Source organism: Muscardinus avellanarius, assembly GCF_963383645.1.
Source record: "Muscardinus avellanarius genome assembly, chromosome: X".
Classification (NCBI taxonomy): domain Eukaryota; kingdom Metazoa; phylum Chordata; class Mammalia; order Rodentia; family Gliridae; genus Muscardinus; species Muscardinus avellanarius.
In genome coordinates this window covers 29,767,135-29,785,725 of record NC_137792.1, presented here as the reverse complement: position 1 = coordinate 29,785,725, position 18,591 = coordinate 29,767,135, and the positions used below count along the sequence as shown (strand labels likewise).

At 31.7% G+C, this 18,591-nt stretch overlaps 1 protein-coding gene across 1 annotated transcript in view; it reads right to left on the bottom strand.

The window, feature by feature from the left end:
* Positions 1-18,591, bottom strand: part of CFAP47 (cilia and flagella associated protein 47) — a gene marked incomplete at both ends in the record, with an annotated part of 367,798 nt that overhangs the window by 319,805 nt on the left and 29,402 nt on the right. The window contains 8 exons of the mRNA XM_080718845.1: positions 716-846; positions 5,293-5,534; positions 5,819-6,035; positions 10,856-10,952; positions 11,291-11,480; positions 14,588-14,740; positions 16,692-16,905; positions 18,116-18,305. Of these exons, the coding sequence (XP_080574971.1) occupies positions 716-846; positions 5,293-5,534; positions 5,819-6,035; positions 10,856-10,952; positions 11,291-11,480; positions 14,588-14,740; positions 16,692-16,905; positions 18,116-18,305 (1,434 nt within the window). The remainder of the gene's footprint in view (positions 1-715; positions 847-5,292; positions 5,535-5,818; positions 6,036-10,855; positions 10,953-11,290; positions 11,481-14,587; positions 14,741-16,691; positions 16,906-18,115; positions 18,306-18,591) is intronic.

Genomic DNA, 18,591 nt, shown 5'->3' with positions numbered 1-18,591 from the left:
AAAGAATGAAAACCAAAGTACCAGACTAATCATGTATATCTATGTTCATAGCTGCGCAATTTACCATTGCCAAACTATGGAACCGACCAAGATGTCCATCAACAGATGAATGGATTACAAAACTGTGGAATATATACACAATGTAATTTACTCAACCATAAATAAAAACACACATCATTTACAGGGAAATGAATGGAACTGGAGGACATTATGCTAAGTGAGATTAGTCAGTCATAAAAAAGAAGAAATTGGATTATTTCCCTAATATGCAAAAGCTAGGGAGAAATGGGTAACAAGAGGAACTCTAGATGAAGAAGGAGATCCTATAGAGGAGCAAATAAGGTGACCTAACTGAGGGGATGGGAGGGGGGAAAAGGGAAACTCTCTAAAGCACATGATGTACTTAAACAAACATATGAAAGTCAATCACAAATCCAAGCATGGGAAGAAGGGGTGTGGAGGAAATAGGGTGGGGATCAGGTAAGGGCTAACTGGGTGATGTGTGCAGGTATATCTCCACAGGTCTTTTATCCCATTATAATGTATGACTACAATGCACCAATAAAAATTTAAAAAAATATTTGATAAAAAGTCAATTTTTATACAATATATACTATACATATATATTCAACTATACAGAAATATGTATGCATAACCCATAACCCACCAATTTATATACTTTAAAATAAGAATCATGTTTAAGGAATATAATTACATGTGCAGCACATTTCAGTGTTAATGTGTTTCCTTCAGAGACATGAAGATTAAATTCTCCTCTTTCTGGAGAACCAAAATATGGCTGCCATACTACTTCACATTCCAGAGTTGAATATGCTTCAACAGTGCCTACAAAAAAATTAGAAATAAAAGGAGATAATCATCACATTTTTATTATATTAATTTTTATTAATAATCAAACGAAGAACTGGCCAGCCTAGCACAGTGGTACACACATATAATACCAGTATCAGTGAAACTAAGACAGGATCCTGTTTCAAAATTTTAAAAAAAAGGGCTGAGAGTGTAGCCAAGAGGTAGAAAACTCCTAGGTTAAATTTTCCAGCAACACATACATACACACGCACACACAAACACACACAAATATATAAAAAAGAGCTAACCTAAAATTTACTTGTATTATATGATAAATTATTACATTTTAATAATTTCATTCAACTGAAATGGTTGGTAAGTGTTAAGTGAGATATTATCAAATGAACATAATTTTACAGTACTTGTTTGGAATTTAAAACCCACACCTTATTTCCCAATTTTAATAGACAAAATACATGATAAAATGTGTCAGTGTTTGAAAAATATGAGAAGGCTGGTCTGAGAAAGTTGGGCACTGGTTGGGCAGGTATTACATATGGTCAAAGACTATAAGAACTGAGAAAGATAAGGAGATTGAACTAATTGAAGACATTCTCAAGAATTGACTATGTCCTTTAATTAGGGCAAAGACAAAAACGGAAACAAAGCAGATGCATGAAGAATGCTTATAGAAAAATCAAATTAGAAGTAAATTCTACCTCAGAAAACACCACTTCACTGCTACCTTTTTTCCCTTCCAATACACATCATTTAAACACAAATACACAATATATCATGTCTTGAGGGAAAAAAATTTAAGAGGAAAAATGATATAAATTTCAATTTAGAATTATTCATGTTAGTTTACAGAAAGGCAGAAAGGCATATGATTAAATTTATTATTGAGAATGTAAAATCAATATAGTATAAGAAAAATAACCTTGGTAAAAGTCATTTTCTATTCATAGAATGAAAAAACAATATTAAATCGAGTAATTTCTATATGATCATTTTGAAGAAAACAACAAACTGAAAAATGTATATGATACTAGTAATACATACTTTCTTCAATGCTATACAAAATAGCTTTGAATACTGTATCATTTTTATTTTTAAAATAAAGGAGGAACACATATTATTGTCCTTATTCATATAAACATTTTGATTCAGATGAAATATCTTTGTAATTTTATACTTTGGTGATTGTCTGGTTAAAAATATAAGAGTAGCCATTGGCAACCCAAAGAAAATAAAGTAACAGTAGCCATTGGCAACCCAAAGAAAATAAAGTAACAAAATCTAAAGAGTTCTAAAGCCGAGTGTGGTGGTGCACACTTGTAATCCCAGTATCCGGGAGGCTGAGACAGGAGGATCGTGGTTCATGGACAGCCTCGGCTACTTAGTGAGGCCCTCGGCAACTTAGTGAGACCCAGTTTCAAATAAAAGAATAAAAAAAATAGGGCTGGGGGGTGACTCAGAGGTCAAATGCCCCTGGGTTCCATCCCCAGACCCGCAAAAAAAAAAAAAAAAAAAGAGTTCTAAAGATCATGAAAAATACAACTGATGTCCAGGTTATATAATTATAATTCTACTTCTATTCTGTATACATTATGTGTCATAATTGTATTCCTACTGCTACAAGGGCATTCCCCACCCATTCAGCACTAGTCAGGTTGGAGAAATAAAAGGGAAAGTATTAATGCACTATTTTTTAGACAATATCAGGTGGTTGGTGAAAATTGATAGTTGAAATACTGATAACTGCTACTGTTTTATACATATTTGAACAAACTGAAAATGTTTTTATCTAGAATCTCTGAAATGTGTAGAAATTTGGTCTTCTCTGATGATTTTATTACAACTGCACTACTATAAGTATTATAATTTTTAAAAAGATTGGTTAAATGAACCTAAGAAATATTGGTGAAAATATACTTCAGATAAATCACAAATGATCATCTGGAATTTGCCTACCTTATTTCAGGTTAATAAAAATCTTGGACAGCTATACTATAATCACCAACTCTATTCTTTTACTTCTTATATTTATCAGTATCTCCAACTATACATGCACATTAAAATTCAGTAAATTTAATTTAAAATTTATTGTTTTTATAACACTCTTTGTGTGATAAGTTCTTTAGAAATATTTAAAAATTCTGATTTGAAAAGAACTAGTATTCACAAAGAAACTAAGTAAGATTTCTACAAAACAAGACTTTTCTATGATTTTAAGTATTCTATACTTAAATATCGAAAAATGACTACTCCAACATTAGAAATAAAGACTACAAGGGAGATAAGAGGGAAGAAAATAGGAAAGAAGAAAAGAATGAGGAAAATAAGCATGGTATTAATAGTGAAGATAAATGACAAGATGAATGACAGTCTGTGGTTACTTTCAGGACATTTTCAAAAAATTCCCTACATAATTAGAAATTTCTCATAATCACATAGATATCCAGTTATTTTCCCCATTCTCTCCTGGGCATTATAGATATTTTTAATATATTTTATTTTCATAGGCCACAGTGTCTATTTTACAGATGAGAAAACATATTCAAGAAATACTTTGCTCAGGATAAAATAACTAGTGAGAAGCTAAGATTAGCATTGAAATAAGGTCTACCTCAATTCAAAATTTATTTTACAGTCCATTCATTAAAGACTAGACTGATTACAAGAGGAATTACAGATAAAAATATTCAGATAGTTCCATCTAGCTAGAAAGGCATAATATTCACATAAAAATGAAGATACCAAATTGATCATTCAATTTTAACTTGCCATTTTATTTCCTTAAATGGATAGCTTGTATTTTCACAGGGTAGTCACAACATATCATAATGATGTTTGCTGAATTTGACAGGCTAAAAGTTAAGTCACAGTTTACAAATTAGTCAATTCTATAACAAGCATATTAAGTAAAATGATAAAATCCAGAGAATGGCACAAAATGACTAAGAGGATGATTAACCAATACAGGGGAACATCAAAAATATCAAATCTGAGATTTTTTTTATTAACTAGTATTCTTATAGACAGTTTTATTTTTATTTAAATTAATGGCATTTTATTACTTGTATTAAATATTGACTATAATTTGTTAATCTTTCTAAAAGTATTCACAGACTAGAAAAATACAAGTCACTTGTAATAATATCTTATCATTATTATACTAAAACTAAACAAAAATTACACTGTCCATAAATATCTATAATGATTAATTTGTAAACTTCGCCCCACTATGCAGGTCAGTTATTTTATCTAATACAAGTCATGATGTTGTTGAGGGTGTTCTTGAAGTATGATTAATATTTAAAGCTGTAGATTTAAAAAAAATATTTAATTGACCAAGATGGCATATATTCATGGTGTATCAAGTGGTGATTTGATTCACGTGTGTATTGTATAATTATCACAAGCAAACTAATTACCATGCAGCTTATCTTTCATAATGTCAGGGACTCTCACCCAAAAAGTTGAAAACCTTAACAATTAGAAATTCTTGAGGAAAAATTAATTCTTTATCTAGAATTCTAGAATGTTTATTTATTTATTTATTTATTTATTTATTTCAGTACTGGGGATGAAACCAAGGGGCATTCTACCTCTGACCAACATCCCCCTACACCTATTGTTTTATTCTTTCTAATTCTGAAATAGGGTCACAGTTGAGATGGGCCTTGCTTAGTAGCTGAGGCTGTCTGCGAACCACAATCCTCTGGTCTCAGCTTCCCGAATGTTGGAGTTACAAGCATGCACCACCACACTTGGCTTATCTAGAATGTCTTTTAACTAAAGACTGTGCCATTAACTCTTCCCTGGATCTCCAGTTGACCACCCTGTCCTGCAAACTTCATACTTGCCAGCCCACACAACTTTTTGAGCCAGAGTCAGTTCTGTAAGATGTGTCTGTCTGTCTCTTTTTATCTCTCTCTCCTTCTTGATCTCTCTCCCTCCCTGCCTCCCTCTCTTTCCCTCTTCATCCCTATCTCTATTTCTTTTTTTTTTTCTGATTTCTTATTGGTTATGTTTCTCTGGAAAAGCTTAATGCAGAATTCTGTGTGTGTGTGTGTGTGTGTGTGTGTGTGTGTGTGTGTGTGTGTGTTACTAGGGATAGAACCCAGGGGTATTCTACCCTCGGCCCTATTTTTTTATTATTTTAATTCTGAAACAGGGTCTCATTAAGTTGCAGAGGGCCTCACAAAATAGCTAAGGCTGGCCACAAACCAGATCCTCCTGTCTCAGTTTCCTAAGTACTGAGATTACAAGGGTGAGCCACCACTCCCAGCTGGAATCCATATTTTTAAATAATATTCATATATGTAAAAATAAATACCCTTGGTGAGTATTTTAATAGAGCGAGTTTGCTTCCATGCTTTTAGCACAAGCAGAGTACACACTCAAATAATTCAAGCTTGAATACTAGGATAAATAGATAAATGTCTACATCAAACAAACACAATAAGCTATTACCTTTAGCTGGACGAATGGAAAATGCTATCCCTTTTCCTCTATCTACTGGTTTCCATTCAAACTGAGCTGAACGATTCTGACGATTATACAACCTAACTGTTCGCCGAAAGCATGTTTTCACGAAGAAGCCTTGTGGTCTCAATGTTAACTCATGAGTAGATAGCTCAAGTTTTACTGGTAGGACATTTGCCATCACTAAGATATGTCCTCCAGGTATATTGTTCACTGTAAAGGTGAAAGATCTGTAAAATATAGCAAAAGCAGCCTAATTTAACCAATAGTAGCTAATGTGATTATGTAATTCAGTAACATATAAAATGCTTGTCCTATATGTTAACATATACAATTAATATTCATTGTGCTCTATTCAAAATAATTATGAAAAAATTATATTTATCATCATGATACAACTTGATACATGTACAATTTCTATATTTTGGAACCAAATATATATCACAATTATGTGGGTTAATAAATACCTATTCAACAAATGATCATACCAAACAAATGAAAAAATAAACCTTACTTCCAAAATTTTCCAATTGCAGGAGATTCAAATATCATTGAAATATAAGTACTAGATGTAGGTGTCATTACATATGAAAATTGCTTGGTTTTCTGAAGTTCTTCCAAATCGATATCTAACTGGATCAATATATGTATCGGTAGCATATTAATAACATGCAGCAAATGGGTATTTGTAGAGTTTACAGAAATATTACCAAAGTTAAGGACAGAAGGCCCTGAAATAATGAAAAGTTAGTTATCACATTTAATATTGACAAATGTGTTCATTCCTTTGATGTTCAAGATGTATTTTGATCAATAAAGTTATATAAAAATCACAAAAAGTATTTAATACAGAAATCATTTAACCTTTTATCTACATGTTTTTTGGAAATTATTGGCTAAAATTAAAAATGAAAATATTCTAACTATATAAAATTACATGACAAAATAATAAGTAAAAAATAACTCACCTCAGCATACTAATTTGCAATACTCCAACAACTAATACAATTATTTTATTTATCCATAATTTACAGAAATTAGTAATTTTCCCATGACTTTTTACTTAAGTTCCCCTTTAACTACCAAAGGTTTTTTTTAATAATAATTTGAATTATCATGAGTCTTAACCTGCCTTTAATAGCTTAATTCTGTCATAGTTTACATAAATATGGTATATTTAACGTACAAAATTTCAGTAGTGTTGATGCATGTATGCACCTATAAAATAAACACAATAAAAAGTAAACATTCACTACTCTTAAGCTTTGGGTTGTACTCGGTTATATTCTTTATTTCACCATTCTTCATACAATATTGCTCCACTTAATACATTGCTGACAATGTAAATTCAGAGTTCCTATCCACAGAGAGTCATTATTAAAATGTGTAGGACAGCAAAGAAGAAAGAAGTAAAGTTGGTGGAGAAGCTGTAGAATAGTTAATGAACAGTGTCCTAACTTTGTTTCTTTTACATTCTTATAGATCTGCGTATCTGTTCAGTCAGTAACTAATATAGAAAGCACAGAATATTTACCACCAAAAGTTAAGGGGAAATTCTTTAAACTATAAGGCCCAGCATATATTTTATGCCTGATACAAAATAGACACACTGTAAATAAAGTTTGTCTTGAACTGAACAGCATACACAACCAGTTGCCAGCCTTAGCAACATAGTAAGATCCTGTTTCAAAATAAAAAATAATATAGGGCTGGGGATGTAGCTCAGAGGTGAAGGTATAAAGTTCCAGGGTTCAATCTCCAGTACAAAATAAAATAAAATAAAATAAAATAAAATAAAATAAAATAAAATAAAATAATGAAAATAAAATAAAATAAAATATCCCCCAAATCAGGCAGGCATATTCTGAGGTGGGGCTTAGTTGCCAGGGAAGGGTCCAAAGGACTATAGCTGTGGACAGTGTTCTTCTTGGTGAGATGCTGCAGTTTCCCCTTCTCTCTCTTCCCCCTTTCTATGGACAATAAGCACTCATCCTCTTTTTCCCACCATAATTTTCTGAAATATTCCATGGGAGGCCATGACCTCTGAGACTTCAAGAACTGTGAAAAAATAAATCCTTATTCTTCTAAATTGTGCATGTCATATGTTTTGGTCATAGCAGTGAGGACACTGACAATAATATCCTGTTTTATGTTTTTTTGTACCATGTATACTGATGTATTATATGAAGTTCGGTTTGCTATCTCCCTCCTACCTTACCCAAATTCAGTCTCTATAAGAGCAGGGACTCAGTTTGTTTCCTTCATTGCTGCATCTCTATGTCCCAGAACTGTGTTAGTGCTTAGTGGTCATTCAAATCAAAAGAATGAAATAAATAAAAAGATTAAGATTAGATATTATATAATAACATACGCATTTTACAGATGAAGAGTTTCCACAAAAACTTCCTAAACACTGCATTTGAGACACTTAATTAAGAACTCTGACTGCATTATTCCACTCATTTTCCACAATCACACTCTGAAGTAGGTAATGCTGCCATTACCCATTTTACAAATGAAGAAAGTAAAATTCACAGAGGTAAACCCGAATGACATAAAGATAATAAGTTGCAGATCAAATACAGTTTGGCCTAACTATAGAGCCTTCCTATTCTACTGAACACAGAGTGTTCCTGAAACACACACACACACACACACACACACACACATTTTAACATTTTAAGAGACAACTGAGCTAAGAACCCATCAATCATCTACATTACAAATAAACATCTAGACTACCCATAGCACATAACATAAAATTTTAACACAGTTTAGATGAGAGTATTCTGTCAGTATAATCATGTATAAAACAAAACCAAAATCAATACAATATCTAATAAAATTAAAGTTCAAATATGTAATTTTACTCATATGAATACAAAATTATTTTTAAATGTCAGTAAAGGCAGGCATTCTAGAATTGCTGAAAATCATGTAGATCTTTTCTAAAAATCATACTAAAATTTGATAAAAATTTTTAGATGCATTGGACAGCACTTGCCTAGTATGTGCAAGATCATAGGTTCAATCCCAGAACTATTAAAAGGACGAAATTTTAAAAAGCCATCTAAAGACTGTAAATTGGTCAAAAGGACACAAGTTGAGAAGAATTAACTCAAAAATATTTATATAACCTTATTGTTAACAGTTAGGGTTTGTGGAATTTTAGTCTTGGGATACTCCTACTGCCCATACCCAGTTCGGTAGTATGGAAGTGCTATCAAAACAGTAGGAGGAAGCTGTCTTTAATTGGAACAAAGGCATAAAATTGGATACTTATGGAATTTTATCAAAATAATAATTATCTTGATGAAAAACAATTAAAGAAGGCAAACCATCATGACCAGAGGTCTCAATACTGGTCAGAAGTAGCAATAAACAGAAAGAGAAGTAAGAAATTGAAGATTAATATCTGGGAATAAGAACAATGTGGGTCATAATAAGATTTTATTTTTTCCCAGTATACCTAAAGTTATCTTGAAAAAGAATAATAAATATGAAGCAATTACATCAACTTCAGTACTAACTGTACATCTACAGTATCCAAGACCATGTAGAACTGTCATATATATATTTAATAGAATGAAACTGAGCATCCCAAAATAAACCCTGACATATACGGTTAATTACTTTTGACAAAGGTGCCAGGACAATCCAGTGATGAGAAATAACACATTATAAAATTGTGTTGAGACAACTACATATGCACATAAAATATAAAGTTAGGCCTTTAACTAATATTATGAAGAAACATTAATTCCAAGAGTCTTGTAGTCCTAGCCAGGCAAGGTGGCATACACTTGTAATCCCAGCATTTGTGAGGCTGAGACAGGAGGATCACGGTTCACGGCCAGCCTTAGCTACTTAGTGAGGTCCTTTGCAACTCAGTGAGACCTTGTTTCAAAATAAAGAATAAAAAATAGGGCTGGGGATGTAGCTGGGAGATCGAATGTCTCTGGGTTCCATCCCTAGTACCGCAAAGAAAAGAGTATTATAGTCCTAATTTTAAAAGCTAAATTTAAAACATTTAGATATAAAGAAAATATTTGTGAGCTTGTATTACATTATGCAAAGATTCCTTAGGAATGACATAAAAAGCATATATATATATATATATATATATATATATATATATATATATATGGTAAATTCAATTTAATATACATCTTAAACCATGGATATAGTAAAAATTTTTGAATAACACATATCTGAGAAAAGTCTTCTATTTAGAATATCCAAAAATTCTTATAATTCTATAATAAGGAGGCAAATATTCAGCCAGGCATGGTGGCGCACACTTGTAATCTCCGCACTTGGGAGGCGGAAACAGGAGGATTGGTCTGGTTCAAAGCCAGCCCAGCTGGCTTAAGAGACCCTGTTTCCAAAAATAAAAAAGTATAAAATAGGTCTGGGAGTATATCCTGGAGGTAGAAGGGCTTCCAGGAACCCCAGTACCACCACAAAAAAAAAGAAAGAAAGAAAGAAGAAAGCAAATATTAAAATTAAAATTGGGAAAACCACTTATAAGACATTTCTTAAAAGAAGATATGTGTTTAGCCAGGCGTGGTGGTGCATGCTTCTAATCCCTGCACTTGGGAGGTGGAGACAGGAGGATCTCGCAGGTTTGAAGCCAGCCTCTCTGGCTTAAGAGACCCTGTTTCCAAATTTTAAAAAATATAAAATAGGTCTGGGAGTGTAGCCCGGAGGTAGAAGGTTTCCAACCCCAGTACTGCCAAAAAAAAAAAAAAAAGAAAGAAAAAGAAGATGTGTTTAAATAGACACTTATTTAAGTAGTCTAAGTAGGTAAAAGAAAATATATTCATCTAAGTCATTACAAAAATGTAAATCAAATCTATAATGAGGTAGCATTTCATGCCCACTAAAATGACTCTAATCAGATAGTGCTGGTGAGAATGTAAAAAAATTGTAACCTTCCTACATTACTAGTGGTATTGTCACATTGGAAAAAATTTTAGAAGTTTCTCAAAAAGTATATATAAAAACTTGCCATACAACCTAACAATACCACTCTTAGGAATCTAACCAAAATAAATTAATATATATAAACATGAAAAAATTATGTGTATATTTACAGTATCATTGGTCATAATAGATTCAAACTGGAAAGAATTCAGTCCAAAAATTGCTGACTGAATATGAAAAATATAGCATACCCATAAAATGGAATGCTATATAGCTATAACAAGGAACAGAATTTTGATAAGTACTACCATGTGGATGAGCCTCCAAAACACTGTGTAGTGAAAGAAGCAACATATGAAATCACAGTTTGTATGATTCCATTTGTATGAAATGTTCTAGACAAGCATATCTGTATATATAGAAATTTGATTAATAGCTACCTGGGGTTTCGAGTAGAAATAGGGGGTAACTGCATAGATGCTTAAGGGTGATGGTGGTTGCAGAACGGTAAATTTTCCAAAATGTTCATTACATTTGCATACTGTGATGAATTTGATGAAGTAAAAGTGATATCTTATTAAATCATTAAAACAACAAAGACTAGTAGATGTTTGCATATTCTTACCAACAATTACTTGATGAATCTGCTTTGGTGACAAAATTAAGCTGCAATCATTTTTTTCTTGGAGAGTAGATGGTTTTGATTTAAGCCCTTTGATAACCTGAAGAAAATCACATTTTTCTAAATTATTCATTATTGTAAAATACCTATAGAGGAGCAAACAAGACAACCTAAAGGAGGAGAAAGGAGAGGGGAAGAGGAAAATCTCTAAAACACACAATGTACTTAAACATATCGAAGTCAATCACTAAGCCAAGCAAGGGAGGGAGGGACAGGGAGGGAATGGGGTGGGAATTGGGTAGGGGTTAAATCAGCGATGAGTACATGTTTGTACACACACGTTTTTTACCCCAATATGTTGTTTAAATATAATGCACCAATAAAAAAATTTAAAAGAAAAAAATTTATGACATAACAAAATGTACATATTTCACATGCCTTTCTTTCAAGGGACTCCATCTCCTTGGATGCTATTTTTCTGGTACTTAACAGTTGATGAATTTTAACTGGATGCTGTGATGAAGATAGGGATTCTTGTTTTATTTCTGCTTCTGAGAGTGAAGGTGACTTTAACCCTGATGCTGGCTGTATGCCTATGTCTGTATCATCATATGAATACATACATTTCCTTTCAAAATAATAATAATAACAATAAGTAACTGAGATCAAGTTTTAGAATATACATCAATAAATCCAAATATTTGTTATTGTACATGCTATTGCTATCCCACTCCTATATACTTAAAAATACTGGTACATTAATTTGCAGAAAAATTTCCTCTGTACTCCTAATTGAGGGTACTCCTTTCTCAAACAACTCATAGAATAAATTATGTGCTCCACCCACACTCTTCTGTCACACTCAGGGATAGTCCATAGTCAATGACTGGTACATAACACCAAAGACAATCCCCTTTAACTCAGGGCAGAAAGAATTATATGGCATAATTTATGCTCAAGAAATTCTGGGTATTAGGCTGAGTTTAAATATAAACATATCCTATCTTAGTTTCCTTCCCTGTCCTATGAGTATGTATAGATTTCTCCTGTGAGCATACTCTCCATAAATCATGCACACTAGATATTTTATGGGGAAACCTAAGATATCTGCAAATCAAAAAGTAACCAAGAATATCATTGAAAAGTAGTTCATTCCATTTTATCACATATTAAAATATCATTCAAGTCATAAAAATAAAAAGAAGCTAAGAAATGAAGAAAATCTGATATTCACATGCCGAATACTGAAATTTGACTCATATCTCACCATATTTAAATAATAACACAAGTGGATCAAAAGCCTAAAATATAAAATTATTAAGTACAAAGTTACTAGAAGAAAACTTAGAAGGTATACTTCAACATGCTGATGCAGGCAATGATTTTTTTGGATAAAACTCCAAAATCATTGGCAACAAAAGCATAAATAGAAAAATAATAATATATTAAATTATGAATCTTTAGAGCAATAAAGAAAACAATAGAATAAAAAGGCAACCAATATAATGAGAAAAGTATTTGCCAACTATTTATCTGATAAATTATTAATATTTAGAACATATGAAGAACCCCAAACCACACAGAATCCAACTTAAATTAGGCAAATGATACAAAGAACGCTTTTCAAGGAAAGAAATCAAATGGCCACAAATTTCATTAAAAATGTACAACTTCATTTGCCATCAGAAAAATAAATATCATAACCACAATGAGGTATCATCTCACTTCGGTCAGAATGGATACTAAATGATGTATGAATATAAAGTACCAATAAAAGTTAAAAAAAATTTAAAAAAATGAAAAAATAGCTGGGTGTGGTGGTGCAAGCTTGTAATCCCCATGCTTGGGAGGCAGAGACAGGAGGATAACGCAGGTTTGAAGCCAGCCTCGCTGACTTAAGAGACCCTGTTTCCAAATAAAAATATAAAAAATAGATGTCTTGGAGTGTAGCCCAGAGGTAGAAGGGTTTCCAGGAACCCCAGTACCACCAAAAAAAGAAAAAAAGGAAAAAATAAAATAGCAAATGCTAGTAAGGACATGGAGAAAGGGAATTAAAATACACTGTTGGTGGAAATATAAAAAATCTAGTGTGATCCAACTGACCCACGTTTGAGTATATATCCAGAGGAAATGAAATCAGTATAACAGAGAGATGCCTTGATGCCCATGTTTATTTACAATAGCTAAGACATGAATTCAGCCTAGATGCCTATCAACAAATGGGTAAAAGGAATGTGAGACACACACACATACACACACACAATGAAATATTATTCAACCATTAAAAGAATATTCTATCATTTGCAGTAAAATGATTTGAACTGAAGAACATTACTTTAAGTAAAATAAGCCAGACACGCAAAGACAAATATTGCATGTTCTCTCTTATATGTGGATTATTAAAAAAGATCTGAATGTAAATAGTTGACTACTAGGAAAGATTAGAGAAAGTTTGAATAACAGGTACTAGAACACATGTAGAAGTAATAAATTCTAGTGCTCTACAGCACAATGTGATTATAGATCATAGCAACCTATTACATATTTGTGAAGAAGTAGAAGAGAAGAGCTTTGAGGTTCCAAATACAAAGTAATTATAAAAAAAGGTGTAGTGGTCATATGGCAGTCTGATTCCTAGTCTATAGAGAAATTTACATACTAATTTCCATAGTGATTATACTAATTTGCAATCCTAACAACAGAATAGAAGAATTCCAATTTCCCAACATTCTCACCAGCATTTATTGTTTATACCCTTGATGATTGCCATTATATACCATATGACCCAGCTGTAACTCTACTTGATAACTTTCCAAAATAATTAGAGTGCTATAGCCATACTTGCATAGTCATATTTACAGCAGCACAATTCAAATTAGATGAATTATCTAATCAACCTAGTTGTCCATTAATAGATGAATGGATAAAAATGTGGTATATGCATATGTTGGTATATGCATACATATTATCATACATATATAATGTGGTATATGCATACATATTATTCATCCATAAAGATAAAAATAATGTCATTTGGAGAAAAATGGATAGAATTTGAGAAAAATTATGCTAAGATCAGACAGTCTCAGAAAGCCAATGGTTATATTTTTCTCAAATGTGAAAGCAAAAAGAAAATAAGAGAAGAAACTTCATATGAAAGAGGAGAGAGACCAGAAAAATAGAAGAAGGCGATAGGGAGAGTGAGAGTGAAAGGAGGCTTGAAGAAGGAAACAGAACAAATATTATATTCTTATATAAAGGTACCACTACTAATCTCACTAACTCATATGGGAGGGGGTAAGATTCCAAGTGATACAATTATATGATGACATAAATGTATCAATTTGCATCTCACTATGTTGTCTATAATATACCAATAAACTTATTTTAAAAGAATAACAGAACAACACATAAATATGTATAAGAAAGTACTGAAAAGGAATCAGAAATATTAATTATCCTGATTTGGTAAGTGCACATTGTATGGGAATATCTCAGTGTATTTCATACATATGTAATATTATTATATTAATAAGTATTAAAATTAATAAGATAAAATCCTAACTACATTGATTGGATCATTATATACTCAATACATGTTTCAAATTATAACAAATTGTACACTATTTTTATATTATTAAAATAATAATAATTAATTTTATAAAAGAAACGAAATTATTCTGGCTCTGTGGGAAATATGATTAACTGAATATTGTTTAAACAGTGGAACTTTACCTTTCTGCTTCTTTCTTCAGGCGCACATTTCTTAAAAATTTAATATAATTTTTGTAGTAATCTTGGTGTGTTTTCTTTTCTAGTTTTTCAAATGGAGTATATTCAAACTCAGAATCAATATATGTATGTCTTGGAATCTTTGTGAAAATTGTCCTAGAATATGAAAAAGTCATGTTAAAATGTATATGCATGCATTTGTTCAATCAGTATTTATGAAGTGCCTACTAGTCAACTTCTATGCCAAGTGTTGAGCATAGAATGGTGTACAGGACAGGCTGTAGTTCTTCCTCATAGCCTATTATATATGAAAAGATTATTGCATGTAGAACTAGAGTGAAAATTATTTCCCTTACTCTAACAGAGAAAAATTCCTTTTTAAAGTCATTTAAATGAAACTATACTTACTCTAAACTTATTTTTTGATAGTCAAATAGGCAACTTAAACATTATTTAAGAAGAAATCCTAGCAGTGTTAAACCATCTAATTAATACAAACATAGAAATAAACTGTTAATGTTAAATTAAAACATTATATCGCTATATAGGCATATTTATATGAACTTAAAAAGACTTGAAAAAGATGCATAAATATTTCCAGAAGCTACTACTTCAGAATAGGAAGAATGCAATGAGCAGAAAGATAACTGTTTTCATCTTTGGGAGACCTTGTTTCAAAAATTAAAAAAATAAGGCTGGGGGTCTAGCTCAGAGGTATCAGGCCCCTGAGTTCAATTCCCAGTAAAACACAAAAATATTCTTTCTACAATATATAATTGTGTAAAATACAATCTGAGTGATTTTTACCTTTTTGTGTTTTATGTCACTTGACAAATGAAAGAAAGGTAGATGTATATAGAATATATAAATTTAAAAATTGTAAGAGACTATATAAAAATCTAGACATTTTCAACTGTAAATAATTTATAAAGATGGCCTAAATTCAAATTATATTACTATAAAAATGGATGTAAAATTAAATGTCCTTAATGATCCTCTAAAGAGAATATTTTTTAAATAGAGAATGTCCAGAGCCATAATCACATTTAGATAATCTACTAATCACAAACATAGAAAGGAAAACTGATTCTCTTTCAAATGTGTAAGCAACATTTCTGGGCTCAGGACACAAGTAAATATGTCAAGATGCTTTAGTCATTTCTTTTTAAATTTTTTTTATTGGTGCATTGTAGTCATTCATCTTAATGGATTACAAGATGTTGGAGGCATACACGTACACATCACCCAATTAGCCCATACCCAATTTCTGCCCCATTCCCTCCTCCTCTCTCCTTTTCTCCTTTGGCTTAGTGATTGACATTGATATGTTTGTTAATGTACATCATATACATTAGGGAATTTCCCTCTCCCCCCTCCCATCTTCTCAGTTAGGTCATCTTATTACTTCTAAGTAGCCATTGGCAAGATAATATGTAATGTTTGGTTAATTTTGCTTTTGTGTGTGGTACTAGGGATTAAACCCAGGGGCATTCTATCACTGAGCTACATTCCCAGTCCCATTTTTTTATTCTTTATTTTGAAACAGTGTCTCACTAAGTTGCAGAGGACCTCACTAGATAGCTGAGGCTGACCCTGAACCTGTGATCTCCCAAGTACTAGCATTACAGGCATGCACCACCATGCCTAACTTTGGATAAATTTCAACACCACTTATTTTGTAACTGGTGAAGTTTTAGTTTGGCTTGAGAAAGATTATTGCAAATATATCTTTGAATGAGTAAAAAGATGTTCATGATGAAAATAACTTTTTTTTTCACAATTGTAATTTTAACCTATGTGTTAGCTCTTAACCATACTTAATAAGCACAACTATTCTGATGACTCGTTAATATTTCAAAGGTGATTATTCTTGTCATTCTTCTATACTTGTCAATAAAATATTTATGAATTATTGTGTACAGCATCCACTTTCTGAAAAATACACAGTAGAGGTAATACAACAAACCATTTCATTCTATGTAAAAATAAGAAAATTAAATATTGTTATATTGATATAATTAAATATGTATATAAGGATCTTGTCAGAACTCCATATATAGTATTAGCTACTTCCTTCAAATTTTCAGTGCTTAATATAATATGTTACCTGAAATATTTATCACGTTCTTCACACCTGATACTTCCAGATCGATCATTGGGAAAGGCTATCAGTGCATCCTTCAGTGAATGTCTATGTAAGCGATGATCATGAATGTTTGTCATGCCTGACTGAAGCATTGCTATAGGTGGATTGTCCTTGTGCTTTTCCAAGTCTTTGATTACAAAGTGTCCCGTTGGATTACTGATCAAAGGAGATATACCTATTATAGAATTGAATATTAAACTTTTATATGAAATGTTCATTTTCAGCCTTCTAAAAATAATCATGTATTATTCATTACTAATAATCATGTATAATATATAATCAGTTTAAAATTACATTCTAAGTTCTCAAACAAACACATTAAGAAAATATAAGTAATCAGGTTGTGGTGGTGCATGCTGGTAATCCCAGTACTTAGAAGGCTGAGACATGAGGATAGCAAGTTCCAGGATAGCCTCAGAAACATAGGGAGACTCTCAGTAACTTAGTGTGATACTGTTTCAAAACAAAAATTAAAAAAGGGCTGGGAATGTATTATAGAGGTAATATGTCCCTCAGTTCAATCCTCAGTATTAAAAAGAAAAAAAAGAAAATGCAAATGAATCAATACAGGGGTCCCTATAAATAGCTTAGAAAAATTACACTTATATCATAAAATACATGCATAAAAGTAAAACACATAATAATCTGATTTGGGTTGACCCATATAAAAGTAAATTTTTTTTGTGGTGCTAGAGATGGAAGCCAGGAGCATTCTACCTCCAAGCTACATGTCCAGACCCATCTTTTATTCCTTTTTTTTGAAACAGGGTCTCACTAAGTTGGGAAGGGCCTCACTAAATACCTGAGGCTGGCTTCAAACCCAGATCCTCTTGTCTCAGCCTCCCAAGTACTGGGATTAAAAGTGTGAGCTACCACGCCCAACTTAAATGTAAACTTTTTGAGTTAAAGAGAGCTATATATCAGTGATTTCACATGGCTCAATGTACAAAAGATTATAGAGGACTAGGTGAATCAATAACAATAAATAAATCAACAAAATGATCAAATGTATATTATAGATTCAGGCAAAAATTAGATATTCAAGAAGATTTATATATCACTAGACCAAAAGTATAATCTTCAGAATAGCATACAGCTTCTACTTGGAATATGGTAGCAACATAGACCTACCTAATAATCAGTCATGGGATGTAGGCCAGTGAAATGTATTTGAACATGATTTCTGACTTTATACATTATTTTGGTACATGATAATAGGGGGAAATCACTGGATTAGAAAATATGTATCTATATTTATAGATACATGTATACATATCTATATACATACATGCACACACAGTCATGTAGGTAATAAGTATATTAAATAATACTACATCAATAACATGAACACATAAAAACCAGGTGAGAGTTTTATAACAACATACCAGAGTTAATTTTCATCACGACTTTCTTAGTGTTAGATTTACAGATGCTACTGAAATTTAAATATATGTGATGAAATGATTTCATTGATGTAGACTGAAAATTTTCATCTGCCACTGGGCCAATAATATCTATCACTTGCTTCACTTTAAATACTCCAATTTGATGTGGAATAAATGAGCATATCACATTCTAAAAAACAGAAGAGAAAAACAATAAGTATTCTGTATTACTACAAAAATAATGGAAATGCAAAAAATAGTTGATTTCAGTGTCAAGGAATTTGAGTTCACCATGGCCATATGAAAGTATTTTAGGCACACCCACAATTGGCAAACATTTAAGATACACATTATTGGAAATGTATTTCAAAATGAAGAATACAATCACAAAGTACTTTTAGAATGGGAAATTAACAAGGTTTAAAAATCAACTTCTCCTTAAAAGAAATCCCTGGCAAAATATTTTCAAATAAACT